General features: G+C 48.9%; 1 protein-coding gene across 1 annotated transcript in view; it reads left to right on the top strand.

Moving 5' to 3' along the window:
* The first annotated feature begins 5,138 nt into the window (after window positions 1–5,138).
* The window catches only part of DNPH1 (2'-deoxynucleoside 5'-phosphate N-hydrolase 1), a 58,571-nt gene continuing 48,990 nt past the window's right edge, over window positions 5,139–14,719 (top strand). Inside the window, exons 1-2 of the mRNA XM_029592818.1 lie at window positions 5,139–5,394; window positions 14,079–14,150. Coding sequence (XP_029448678.1) covers window positions 5,259–5,394; window positions 14,079–14,150 — 208 coding nt within the window. The 5' untranslated portion in view covers window positions 5,139–5,258. The remainder of the gene's footprint in view (window positions 5,395–14,078; window positions 14,151–14,719) is intronic.

Raw genomic sequence — 14,719 nt, 5'->3', positions numbered from 1 at the left:
AATTCAAAAAGACAAATTATTTAAATTAAATCGAACCCCCGGCGAGTGGCCCCCCCCTCCCCCCCCGAGAGAACCCCGAGCGGCGGCGCGAAGGAAAAGAGAGCCGGCAGAAAACAAAAGCAGAAAACTTTTTTTTTTTTTTTTTTTACTAACGCTTGTCGCTGTCCACGGTCCTGGAGCCCTGTTCCAGCAGGGGTGAGTGAACCGGGCTCCCCGGTGTCACCCCTGGCGCTGCTACTCGCTGAGGCGGGTCCTCGACCCTAGCAGCGGCCTCGACCAGGGGGGGATGGTCCCCTCAGAACCTCCCAACCCCCCTGGGAGGCAGGGTGGACGGGACTTCTCCTCAGCAACTAAGTACAATTTAAGTGAAAAACAAAAACTGAGGTAAAAACTCAATCAAATCTAACCCTGACTGACAACTAGTACTCAGGGCAGGCAGGGGCTGTGACTGCACCTGCACCATCTACTGGAGACAGAGTAAGACTGAGGGGCTGTGACTGGCACAGGGGCTTATATGACTGAGGCTGACAAGTCTTGCTCTGTCTCCATCTACTGGTGCGGAGTCACAACCCAGGTGTCCTGGGACTGATCCTGGTACGTACAGGGAAAACGGCTTCTGTTTCCGCACTCAGCGGGAACAGGACAGGCCTGCTCACACGGGCACCCGACATCGAGGTAGAAGTGCGGCATCTAGCTCCCGATTTTCCTGCTGTCTTGGAAGTGCCTTCTCTGCTGCGGAGGCACACAGAAGACATGTTGTTGCGGGAGATCCGCGTTGCTGACTCCCCGCAGGCAGCACATCGCGATGACCGCGACATGAAGGACGGGCCTGGAACACAGCGACTCGCTGGAAATAAAATTTGCCAGAGACGCCCGGGTGGGAGAGCGGGAAGCCAGACACGAAATAATCAGGCAAGATGTCCGCTTAACAACTCACAAACAGGTCGATACAGTATCGTTCTGTCGAAGATTGCCCGTCTGTAACGTGCTCGGAGCGCACAATTTGGGCGCGTAAGGCGATTCAGCGATACAGTCTCCAGTTTCACGCGTCCTTAGCGCTTCTTAAAACAGACGCATAACCCTTTCCGCACGCGGCATGTAAATGAACGAATTAGCTGTATAATGCTGTATAATGAAGGAATTAGCTATTCCCCTCCGATACCGTAACGGGCGCTGATATTATCTCCTTAGTAACCCGCTGTTTTGCCGCGGCCTTAACGTGTTAGTTTACCGCCTCCCCCTAGTAGGAGTTAGGACTGCGAGTCTAGTAACAAATCCATCGACACCGCTTAAGATACTCAAAAACAATAAAACACAATAAAAAAAAAAGCGATACAGAGATGATCGAGAAAATGTAATGATGTGGGACACATAAAACCCATCAGAAAAAAAAATAAAAATTTTCAAATACCTGCCGGAGGGCCGCGTGGGTCCAGGCGGGCGGCGGGAGCCGGGGGGCGGGTGTTAAATCTAGGCCGGGTCGCACAGACACGCATTCATCCAGGCGGCGAAAGCAGCCGGCTCCTCTGCCTGGATGAATGAATGCGCGCCTGTGCGACCCCTGTGATTCGGCGCTCAAGGCAGTCACATGCCGTGACGTCACGCCTTGAGCGCCGAATCGCAGGGGTCGCACAGGCGCGCATTCATTCATCCAGGCAGAGGAGCCGGCTGCTTTCGCCGCCTGGATGAATGCGTGTCTGTGCCACCCGGCCTAGATTTAACACGCGACCACCTGCCCCCTGGCCGTCTGAAACTGACGCGCGTCCACCCGCCCCCCGGCTCCCGCCGCCCGCCTGGAACAGGCGCCCACCCGCCCGCGGCCTAGATTTAACACGCGACCACCGCCCCCCTGATCCCGCCGCCCGCCGCCTGGACCCACGCGGCCCTCCGACAGGTATTTAAAAATTTTGTTTTTTACACTTCCTGGTGCCTGTCATTTCAAATGACATTTGAAATGACAGGTACCAGCGCACCCAGGTTACTGTATAGGCGCTGTATTAAGCGCCTATACAGTAAAATGGGTTGCGCGGGCATAACCCTTCCCTACCGCTTTAAAGCCGCGGCATGCATTTGCATGCGATTAGAGGAGAGTATCGGGGACTAAGTGAAGAGAACTGTGCGTGCGGGGAGGAAGGGTGCGCCTGACACTGCCGCACTGTTTCTACCGCGGCCTTACTGGATCGACCCGAAAGGCATGGAACATCTCTGAAGGGAAAATAAACAAGGGGAGGGACCGGATCACCGGTACTCCCCCAGCCAGAAACGTCTCCCAGGCACCCAACTCACCCTACAACCGAGGGGAGGTTCACCTAGACCTGCCCGCCCCTTCCGGGAGGAACAGCACCACTGACTCCTTTCTTGTTTGTTTTTTTAAACTTGCTTGATCTAAAAACTATTGACAAGAGAAGGAAACCCACATTTGAAAATCCCCCTGAAACTGCTTTTTTTTTTTTTTTAAGCTAGAAGAGGACCACAGGTTCTGCCACCTTCATCTGCTGGAGACAGAGAAATACTGAAGGGACGCAGGTGGCACACCAGGTTATGAGTGGGTGCCCTTACAAGTTTTTCTCTGTCTCCATCTGCTGGAAGGGAGGCACGAACCCACGGTCTGGAGTGATCCGGGTACGTACAGGGAAAGAGGTTTTACTGGGAAGTTGGTAGGTGGGGGAGGACTTGCCGGGGTGGTGTTGGGGAAGAGGAAAGGTTCTTGCTGTGATGTTAACAGGTGAGGGGTAGGGATTATGGGGTGTTGCTGGGAAAAAGGAAGAGGTCTTGCTAGGATGTTGGTAGATGGGAGGGACTGATTGCTGGGGTGTTCGTGGGGGTGTTGATGAGGAAGAGGTCTTGCTGGGATGCTGGTAGGTGGGGGAGGGATTCCTGGGGTGGCGTTAATAGGGGAAAGGATTGCTGGGGTGTTGATGAGGAAGAGGGAGAGCTCTTGCTGGGATGCTGGTAGGTGGGGAAGGATTTGCTGGGGTGTTGATGGGGAAGAGGGAGAGCTCTTGCTGGGATGTTGGTAGGTGGGGAAGGATTTGCTGGGGTGTTGATGGGGAAGAGGGAGAGCTCTTGCTGGGGTGTTGGTAGGTGGGGGAGGACTTGCTGGGGTGTTGATGGAGAAGAGGGAGAGCTCTTGCTGGGATGCTGGTAGGTGGGGAAGGATTTGCTGGGGTGTTGATGGGGAAGAGGGAGAGCTCTTGCTGGGGTGTTGGTAGGTGGGGGGAGGACTTGCTGGGGTGTTGATGGGGAAGAGGGAGAGCTCTTCCTGGGATGTTGGTAGGTGGGGGAGGACTTGCTGGGGTGTTGATGGGGAAGAGGGAGAGCTCTTCCTGGGATGTTGGTAGGTGGGGGAGGACTTGCTGGGGTGTTGATGGAGAAGAGGGAGAGCTCTTGCTGGGGTGTTGGTAGGTGGGGGAGGACTTGCTGGGGTGTTGATGGGGAAGAGGGAGAGCTCTTCCTGGGATGTTGGTAGGTGGGGGAGGACTTGCTGGGGTGTTGATGGGGGAAGAGGGAGAGCTCTTGCTGGGGTGTTGGTAGGTGGGGGAGGACTTGCTGGGGTGTTGATGGAGAAGAGGGAGAGCTCTTGCTGGGTGTTGGTAGGTGGGGAAGGATTTGCTGGGGTGTTGATGGGGAAGAGGGAGAGCTCTTGCTGGGATGTTGGTAGGTGGGGAAGGATTTGCTGGGGTGTTGATGGGGAAGAGGGAGAGCTCTTGCTGGGGTGTTGGTAGGTGGGGAGGACTTGCTAGGGTGTTGATGGAGAAGAGGGAGAGCTCTTGCTGGGGTGTTGGTAGGTGGGGAGGACTTGCTAGGGTGTTGATGGAGAAGAGGGAGAGCTCTTGCTGGGGTGTTGGTAGGTGGGGAGGACTTGCTAGGGTGTTGATGGGGAAGAGGGAGAGCTCTTGCTGGGGGTGTTGGTGGGGGGGGGAGGACTTGCTGGGGTGTTGATGGGGAAGAGGGAGAGCTCTTGCTGGGGTGTTGGTAGGTGGGGAGGACTTGCTGGGGTGTTGATGGAGAAGAGGGAGAGCTCTTGCTGGGGTGTTGATAGGTGGGGAGGACTTGCTAGGGTGTTGATGGAGAAGAGGGAGAGCTCTTGCTGGGGTGTTGGTAGGTGGGGAGGACTTGCTAGGGTGTTGATGGAGAAGAGGGAGAGCTCTTGCTGGGATGTTGGTAGGTGGGGGAGGACTTGCTGGGGTGTTGATGGGGAAGAGGGAGAGCTCTTGCTGGGGTGTTGGTAGGTGGGGGAGGACTTGCTGGGGTGTTGATGGGGAAGAGGGAGAGCTCTTGCTGGGATGTTGGGTAGGTGGGGAGAGGACTTTGCTGGGGGTGTTGATGGAGAAGAGGGGAGAGCTCTTGCTGGGATGCTGGTAGGTGGGGAAGGACTTGCTGGGGTGTTGATGGAGAAGAGGGAGAGCTCTTGCTGGGATGTTGGTAGGTGGGGGAGGACTTGCTGGGGTGTTGATGGGGAAGAGGGAGAACTCCTTGCTGGGGTGTTGGTAGGTGGGGGAGGGACTTGCTGGGGTGTTGATGGGAAGAGGGAGAGCTCTTCCTGGGATGTTGGTAGGGTGGGGGGAGGACTTGCTGGGGTGTTGATGGAGAAGAGGGAGAGCTCTTGCTGGGGTGTTGGTAGGTGGGGGGAGGACTTGCTGGGGTGTTGATGGGGAAGAGGGAGAGCTCTTCCTGGGATGTTGGTAGGTGGGGGAGGACTTGCTGGGGTGTTGATGGAGAAGAGGGAGAGCTCTTGCTGGGGTGTTGGTAGGTGGGGGAGGACTTGCTGGGGTGTTGATGGAGAAGAGGGAGAGCTCTTGCTGGGGTGTTGGTAGGTGGGGGAGGACTTGCTGGGGTGTTGATGGGGAAGAGGGAGAACTCTTGCTGGGGTGTTGGTAGGTGGGGAGCGGACTTGCTGGGGGTGTTGGTAGGTGGGGGGAGGACTTGCTGGGGGTGTTGATGGGGAAGAGGGAGAGCTCTTGCTGGGGTGTTGGAAGGTGGGGAGCAGGGGTCGCTGCGGTGCGTGGGGGCGGAGAGAGAGGGAGAAGAGGTTACCCTCCTATATCCGGGACTCGGTTCCTCCACCCCAGGAACGAGAGGAACGGCGTAGCCCCGCCCTCTAGTCAGAGCGCGGGCCGTCCTGTGGGTCACGTGCTCGGGCGCGGGCCGGACTTCGCGCTCAGTCGCGTGCGAAGGGCTGAGGCCAGGCAGAGTCCGGGGGTGGAAGCTCTCGCCCTGGTCACGTGCACGAGGCAGATTCCAGGAGCGCCGCAGCGATGCAGATCTACTTCTGTGGCAGTATCAGGGGCGGGCGCGCGGATCGGGCGCTTTATGAGAGGATTATCGGGAGCCTCCGGCTGTACGGCAGAGTCCTCACCGAGCACGTGGGCTCCGGGAAGATCAGCGAGCGGGGTAAGAGGGATGGGGAGGAGGAGGAGGGAAGGTAAGCGACAAGTGAGGTGAGAGATAAAGACCATAAATAGCAACTTAGAACGCGAGAGCCCGCCAACTTTATGTAAATTACAGTAGTAGCACGTGAGGGCTCTGCCCTGTCTCCCGCTCAGCTTTATGTAAATTATAGTCATAGCACCATAGAACGCGAGAGCCCGGCCCCGCCCCTCGCCCAACTTTATGTAAATTACAGTAGTAGCACGTGAGGGCCCTGCCCCGCCTCCCACTCAGCTTTATAAGAACATGCCATGCTGGGTCAGACCAAGGGTCCATCAAGCCCAGCATCCTCTTTCCAACAGAGGCCAATCCAGGCCGCAAGAACCTGGCAAGTACCCAAAAACTAAGAAGATCCCATGCTACTGTTGTTACCAGTGCTAGTAATAGTATAGTAGTTCATATGCTATATGTAAAAAATCACCAAAGCTAATGATTTCCGAATTATCCCAAACAACTGAAAAGCAGGTTGTTAAAACAAGCAAAAAACACACTTTGAAATGTCTGTATGCCAATGCCAGAAGTCCTAAGAAGTAAGATGGGAGAGTTAGAGTGTATAACAGTGAATGATGAGATTGACATAATTGGCATCACAGAGACTTGGTGGAAGGAAGATAACCAATGGGACAGTGCTATATCAGGGTACAAATTATATCGCAATGATAGGGAGGATCAATTTGGTGGGGGTGTGGCACTTTATGTCCGGGAGGGTATAGAGTCCAACAGGATAAAGATCATACAAGAGACTAAATGCTCAGTATTTATTTATTTATTTATTTAACATTTCTTTTATACCGATGACCGTTCGCACATCGCATCGGTTTACAGTGAACAAAAAACCATTGGGTAGAGCCCTTGGGAGGAGCCCTTACATAAAATACAAACATCAATGAGTAAATGCTATGGGTATATGCTATGGGATTGAACTATAACAATAACTATATACAAATTAGTGCACAGTACAAAGTCAACAGGCATAAAGTCATTCATACCAGTAGACTCTATATGGGTAGAAATCCCATGTGTGTTGGGTAAGAGTATAGTGATAGGAGTATACTACATCTACCTGGACAAAATGGTCAGACAGATGATGAAATGCTAAGAGAAATCAGGGAAGCTAACCAATTTGGCAGTGCAATGATAATGGGGGATTTCAATTACCCCAATATTGACTGGGTAAATGTAACATCAGGACTTGCTAGAGACATAAAGTTCCTGGATGTAATAAATGATTGCTTCATGGAGCAATTGGTTCAGGAACCAACAAGAGAGGGAGCTATTTTAGATTTAATTCTTAATGGAACGCAGGATTTGGTGAGAGAGGTAACGGGTGGTGGGGCCACTTGGCAACAGTAATCATAACATGATCAAATTTAAACTAATAACTGGAAGGGGGACAATAAGTAAATCTGCAGCTCTAACACTAAACTTTCAAAAGGGAAACTTTGATAAAATGAGGAAAATAGAAAAAAGCTGAAAGGTGCAGCTGCAAAGGTTAAAAGTGTTCAACAGGCTTGGACATTGTTTAAAAATACAATCCTAGAGGCGCAGTCCATATATGTATTCCATGCATTAAGAAAGGTGGAAAGAAGGCAAAACGATTACCGTCATGGTTAAAAGGTGAGGTGAAAGAGGCTATTTTAGCCAAAAAAAAATCCTTCAAAAATTGGAAGAAGGATCCATCTGAAGAAAATAGGATAAAACAAACATTGTCAAGTTAAGTGTAAAACATTGATAAGACAGGCGAAGAGAGAATTTGAAATGAAGTTGGCCATAGAGGCAAAAACTCATAATAAAAACTTTTTAAAATATATCCAAAGCAAGAAACCTGTGAGGGAGTCGGTTGGACCATTAGATGACCGAGGGGTTAAAGGGGCTCTTAGGGAAGATAAGGCCATTGCAGAAACACTAAATGAATTCTTTGCTTCCATGTTTACTAATGAGGATGTTGGGGAGACACCAGTTCCGGAATGGTTTTCAGGGGTGATGAGTCAGACGAACTGAACGAAATCACTTTGAACCTGGAAGATGTAGTAGACCTGATTGACAAACTAAAGAGTAGCAAATCACCTGGCCCGGATGGTATGCATCCTAGGGTACTGAAGGAACTCAAAAATGAAATTTCTGATCTATTAGTTAAAATTTGTAACCTATCATTAAAATCATCCGTTGTACCTGAAGACTGAAGGGTGGCCAATGTAACCCCAATATTTAAAAAAGGCTCCAGGGGCAATCCGGGTAACTATAGACCGGTGAGCCTAACTTCAGTGCCGGGAAAAATAGTGGAAACTATTCTCAAGATCAAAATCGTAGGGCATATAGAAAGACATGATTTAATGGAACACAGTCAACATGATTTAATGGAACACAGTCAACACGGATTTACCCAAGGGAAGTCTTGCCTAACAAATCTGCTACATTTTTTTGAAGGGGTTAATAAACATGTGGATAAAGGTGAACCAGTAGATGTAGTGTATTTGGATTTTCAGAAGGCGTATGACAAAGTCCCTCATGAGAGGATCTACGAAAACTAAAAAGTCATGGGATAGGAGGCGATGTCCTTTCGTGGGTTACAAACTGGCTAAAAGACAGGAAACAGAGAGTAGGATTAAATGGTCAATTTTCTCAGTGGAAAAGGGTAAACAGTGGAGTGCCTCAGGGATCTGTACTTGGACCGGTGCTTTTCAATATATATATAAATGATCTGGAAAGGAATACGACGAGTGAGGTTATCAAATTTGCGGATGATACAAAATTATTCAGAGTAGTTAAATCACAAGCAGACTGTGATACATTACAGGAGGACCTTGCAAGACTGGAAGATTGGGCATCCAAATGGCAGATGAAATTTAATGTGGAAAAGTGCAAGGTGTTGCATATAGGGAAAAATAACCCTTGCTGTAGTTACACGATGTTAGGTTCCATATTAGGAGCTACCACCCAGGAAAAAGATCTAGGCATCATAGTGGATAATACTTTAAAATCGTCGGCTCAGTGTGCTGCAGGAGTCAAAAAAGCAAATAGAATGTTAGGAATTATTAGGAAGGGAATGGTGAATAAAACGGAAAATATCATAATGCTTCTGTATTGCTCCATGGTGAGACCACACCTTGAATACTGTGTACAATTCTGGTCGCCGCATCTCAGAAAAGATATAGTTGCGATGGAGAAGGTACAGAGAAGGGCAACCAAAATGATAAAGGGGATGGAACAGCTCCCCTATGAGGAAAGGCTGAAGAGGTTAGGGCTGTTCAGCTTGGAGAAGAGACGGCTGAGGGGGGATATGATAGAGGTCTTTAAGATCATGAGAGGTCTTGAACGAGTAGATGTGACTCGGTTATTTACACTTTCGAATAATAGAAGGACTAGGGGGCATTCCATGAAGTTAGCAAGTAGCACATTTAAGACTAATCGGAGAAAATTCTTTTTCACTCAATGCACAATAAAGCTCTGGAATTTGTTGCCAAAGGATGTGGTTAGTGCAGTTAGTGTAGCTGGGTTCAAAAAAGGTTTGGATAAGTTCTTGGAGGAGAAGTCCATTAACGGCTATTAATCAAGTTTACTTAGGGAATAGCCACTGCTATTAATTGCATCAGTAGCATGGGATCTTCTTAGTGTTTGGGTAATTGCCAGGTTCTTGTGGCCTGGTTTGGCCTCTGTTGGAAACAGGATGCTGGGCTTGATGAACCCTTGATCTGACCCAGCATGGCAATTTCTTATGTTCTAAGTCAACTTAATTAATAGCAGGTAATGGACTTCTCCTCCAAGAACTTATCCAATCCTTTTTTAAGTGAAGTATCAGGTTTAATTGGTTTAGGGTAGTAACCGCCGCAATAAACAAGCTACCCCCATGCTTATTTGTTTACCCAGACTGTGTAGTTCAGTCCTTGTTGGTTGTCTGAATGCAAATCCTTTTTTCCACATTTCCCCCTACTGTTGAAGCAGAGAGCAACACTATATGCATTCAAAGTGAAGTATCAGGCTTAATTGGTTTAGGGTAGTAACCGCTGCAATAAGCAAGCTACCCCCATGCTTATTTGTTTACCCAGATTGTGAAGTTCAGTCCTTGTTCGTTGTTGTCTGAATGCAAATCCTCTTTTCCACATTTCCGCTTGCCGTTGTAGCAGAGAGCAATGTTGGAGTTGCATTAACCGTGTGAAGGCTTATTGAGTAAGGGTAGTATCACCAGGTACTAACCTCCACTCCAGTAATCCACCCCCATGGCTCTTCTCTTCATTCCCATCCTCTAGCCTTTATGGATCCACAGTGTTTATTCCATGTTTCTTTGAAATCCTTCAGATCGTTAGACACTATCACCCCAAGGTCTCTCTCCTGCTCCGTGCACACCAGCCCTTCACCCCCCATCGAATACAGTTCTTTCGGATTTCCACTCCCCATATGCATGACTGCACTTCTTGGCATTGAATCTCAGCTGCCATATCTTCGACTACTCTTCCAGCTTCCTTAAATCCCATCTCATTCTCTCCACTCCTTCCGGCGTGTCCACTCTGTTGCAGATCTTAGTGTCATCTGCAAAAAGACAAACCTTACCTTCTATCCCGTTCGCAAGGTCGCTCACAAAGATATTGAACAGGACCGGTCCCAACACTGATCCTTGCGGCACTCCACTTAACACCGCTCTCTCTTCAGAGAAAGTTCCATTTACCATCACACATTGTCGTCTGTCCGTCAACCAGTTTGCTATCCAGGCCACCACCTCGGCACTCACTCCTAAGCTTCTCATTTTATTCACCAGCCTCCTGTGTGGGACCGTATCAAAAGCTTTGCTGAAGTCCAAGTAGATGACATCGAGTGCTCTTCCTCGATCCAATTCCTTAGTCACCCAATCAAAAAAAGTCAATCAGATTTGTCTGACAGGATCTTCCCCTGGTGAATCCATGCTGCCTCTGGTCCAGCAATCCTCCTGACTGTAGATAGTTCACTAACCTTTCCTTCAGCAGGGTCTCCATTACTTTTCCCACCACCGAGGTGAGGCTAACTGGTCTGTAGTTGCCAGCCTCCTCCCTGTTCCCACTCTTGTGAAGTGGGATCACCACCGCTCTTCTCCAATCACTCGGCACCACGCCCGTTTCTAGGGATCTATTGAACAAGTCACACAGCGGACCCGCCAGCACATCTCTGAGCTCCCTCAGTATCCTGGGATGAACCTCATCAGGCCCCATGGCTTTGTCCACTTTCAGTTTCCCCAGCTCTTCCCATACATTCTCTACTGTAAACGGAATTACATCTACTCCATTCCCCTCCAGTTTCTTGTTAACTAGCGACGGTCCTTCTCCAGGGTCCTCTTTAGTGAACACCGAACTGAAGTATTCGTTTAGTATTTCACCTTTCAATTTCACTATACCACTTTGGACTTTTCTCCTTTCTCTGATGTATCTGAAAAAAGTTTTGACTCCTCACTTTACCTCTTTGGCAATCCTTTCTTCCGCTTGACTTTTTGCTCTCTTGATTAATTTCTTCGTCTCCCTCAGTTCTACCAAATATTCTTCCTTGTGATCCTCCCTTTGGGATCCTTTATATTTCTTAAACGCTGTTCTTTTAGCTTTTATTTTGTCAGCCACCTCCTTTGAGAACCAGATAGGTTTCATTTTTCTTTTGCTTTTCTTTACTTTTCTAACATATAGATTAGTTGCCTTGGTAATTGCTCCTTTTAGTTTGGTCCATTGTTATTCCACATTTCTCTTGTTCTCCCAGCCTTCTAGTTCTTCCTCCAGGTACTTCCCCATTTCATCAAAGTCTGTGTTTTTGAACTGCAAAATTCGGGTCTTCGTGCAACTTCTCCATATCCTATTTGTGATATGAAACCATACTGTATGATGATCACTGGTGCTGAGGTGGGCGTCCACATGGACATCAGAGACATTATCTCCGTTAGTGAGCACTAAATAGAGTATAACTCCCTCCCTCGTGGGTTCCATTACCATTTGTTTGAACAAAGCCCCTTGCAGGGCATCCACTATCTCTCTACTACTGTTAGATTCTGCAGAACGAATTTTCCAGTCTACATCTGGCATCTTAAAATCTCCAACAATCACCACTTCTCCCTTTTTTCCCATCTTTTGTATGTGTTCAACCAGATCTCTGTCAAGTTCTTCCTTTTGTTTGGAGGCTTGTAAACCACTCCAATAAAAATGGATGCCCCATCATCTTTTTTTTTAGGAAGGCCAACCATGGAGCGATACAGAAGCATTATGACATTTTCCGTTTTATTCACCATTCCCTTCCTAATAATTCCTAACATTTTATTTGCTTTTTTGACTGCTGCAGCACACTGAGCCGACGATTTTAAAGTATTATCCACTATGACGCCTAGATCTTTTTCCTGGGTGGTAGCTCCTAATATGGAACCTAACATCGTGTAACTAGAGCAAGGGTTATTTTTCCCTATATGCAACACCTTGCACTTGTCCACATTAAATTTCATCTGCCATTTGGATGCCCAATCTTCCAGTCTCACAAGGTCCTCCTGCAATTTATCACAATCAGCTTGTGATTTAACTACTCTGAACAATTTTGTATCATCTGCAAATTTGATTACCTCACTCTCGGGCCGATACAGTAAGGAGTGGTAGGAAGAGCTTTGTCATTTCAAATGTCATTTCCTGGTACCTGTCATTGGAAATGACAGGTACCAGGAAGTGGATGGTCCTACCTCCCGAAGCAAGGCGCAGGGCGAAAGTTAAAACAAAAGGTGGAGGGAGCCGGCGGCGAAAGCGGCCTCCAACAGCCGCCGGCGGCGGTGAATGAATGCACGCCTATATACGCCTGTGCAATTGGGGTGCTCAAGGCGTGACGTCACGACGTTTGGCATCATGGCGTGTGACGTCGGCGTTGGCTAATGCGCTGCCTTGAGCGCCCAAATTGCATTCATTCACCTTCGCGCGAGGCAGAGCCCCCTCATCAGATTTAAAGGGACCTGATCCCTTTAACTATCCACAGCTGTTCCCTATGAGCCAGTGCAGAGGAAGTATAAAAGGAGGCTTCCTCTGCCCATTCCTTGACTGGGCAAGGTCCCACTAGTCAGGTCTGCTTGCCTGGATGGGAGGTAAGGTCTCTCTCTCCTCACCTCATGATCTGTGTTTCTCTGAGGGAGAGGAAGGGATATAAAGCTGAGCAGGAGGTGAGGATGGACAGACTGGATGGGATGTAAGGTCTCTCTCTCCTCACCTCATGATCTGTGTTTCTCTGAGGGAGAGGAAGGGATATAAAGCTGAGCAGGAGGTGAGGAAGGACAGACTGGATGGGATGTAAGGTCTCTCTCTCCTCACCTCATGATCTGTGTTTCTCTGAGGGAGAGGAAGGGATATAAAGCTGAGCAGGAGGTAAGGATGGAGAGACTGGATGGGACGTAAGGTCTTTATCTCTCCTCACCTCATGATCTGTGTTTCTCTGAGGGAGAGGAAGGGATATAAAGCTGAGCAGGAGGTGAGGAAGGACAGACTGGATGGAACGTAAGGTCTTTATTTCTCCTCACCTCATGATCTGTGTTTCTCTGAGGGAGAGGAAGGGATATAAAGCTGAGTAGGAGGTGAGGATGGAGAGACTGGATGGGACGTAAGGTCTCTCTCTCCTCACCTCATGATCTATGTTTCTCTGAGGGAGAGGAAGGGATATAAAGTTGAGCAGGAGGTAAGGATGGAGAGACTGGATGGGACGTAAGGTCTTTATCTCTCCTCACCTCATGATCTGTGTTTCTCTGAGGGAGAGGAAGGGATATAAAGCTGAGCAGGAGGTGAGGATGGACAGACTGGATGGGATGTAAGGTCTCTCTCTCTCCTCACCTCATGATCTGTGTTTCTCTGAGGGAGAGGAAGGGATATAAAGCTGAGCAGGAGGTGAGGATGGACAGACTGGATGGGACGTAAGGTCTTTATCTCTCCTCACCTCATGATCTGTGTTTCTCTGAGGGAGAGGAAGGGATATAAAGCTGAGCAGGAGGTGAGGATGGAGAGACTGGATGAGACTTATGGTATCTTTCTCTCCTCACCTCATGGGGTGTATGTCTATGTTTTTAATACATCTAGTAAAGTAGAAAAGGCTAAACTGCTATCAAGCCCTATACCGTAACTATAGGTTTGCAGAATGCCTTCAAGTGCAGAGCACAGACAGTCCTGCCAGAAATACAGGTGAAGCGATCAGTGATTAGAAATAAAGATGCAGGCCTGTAAAGAGTAGCCTGGATACCACAAGAAGCCCGAGTCTGCATGAATGGAACGCTGTAGGAGAGAAGCAGAAATGCATTTTCTCCCGTTCTGTACAAAATACAAAGAAATCAGAGATGCACATCTCCCAAAGGTGAGAGAGATGAGACTTCCCCATGAAAGAAGAAGCAGGAAAACTGTGTAATCCTAGGGGAAAGAGGAGGAACCTCAGCTATAGCTGCTTATCAAGCCAAAAATGTAATCGGACCAGGACCAGAACCTGTTAAATTGTATTTGTCTTTTGTACTTTGAAAATAATTCCTTTAGCTGTTTATCTAATACTTTGGCAAAGTATCCACCTTGCTAATCAAGTAATGTTTCTGAACTGTGAAGCCTGGAGAGCTGGAAGTGCTCCCTGACCCAGCCGTTCAGCTTCCATGGAGAAAGGGTGCCCCCTTGTCTGACTTGTCTGTGCTTCCTTTACCCTAGGGGAGGATGCAGTGAAGGAAGGCGATCGGTGCATTCATGACCGGGATGTCCAGTGGCTGATGCAGGCAGATGGTAAGTAATCTTGCGGCTGTTTTCCAGGAAACCCTCTGACAAGACAGGACCAGTACCTGGGTGCTGATGCAGCCTCTACAAGAAACCTGTATCTTATCTTATAATTCAATTGCTGAACAGATCACAATATATGAAATACCATGCAGATCCTCCAAGCCCATCACCTGTCTCCCACAATGGCCAGTCCCGGGTTACTTGTCAGAACCCAATAGGAAAATCCATGCATTGTTGTTGTCCCAGAAGTAAGCAGTGGGGATACCCAAGCCTCCCTGACTGTATCACTCCCATCATGTGGTTTGTTTTTTTTCCGCTTCCTGGTTCTGTGAATCAGGGTTGTTGCGCCTGTAGGTCGCAGACGGCTGCGACCTCATGCTCACCTCATTTTGCCCTGCACCGTCAATCATGAGAAGAATGGCGGCCTCCGCGGCGTCCCCGGGATGGCGTGGGCGCTGCCGACCGCCATCTTAATCCGGAATCACCTAGGTGCATGCAGGGCCTCCTTTTGTATACGTCATGGCGGGAGCCTCGGGAGCGTACCCTCCCAATGACGTCAACCCACTGGTGTACTT

The sequence above is a fragment of the Rhinatrema bivittatum genome, chromosome 3 (genome assembly GCF_901001135.1).
Source record: "Rhinatrema bivittatum chromosome 3, aRhiBiv1.1, whole genome shotgun sequence".
Classification (NCBI taxonomy): domain Eukaryota; kingdom Metazoa; phylum Chordata; class Amphibia; order Gymnophiona; family Rhinatrematidae; genus Rhinatrema; species Rhinatrema bivittatum.
This window is presented reverse-complemented; position numbering and strand designations above follow the sequence as displayed.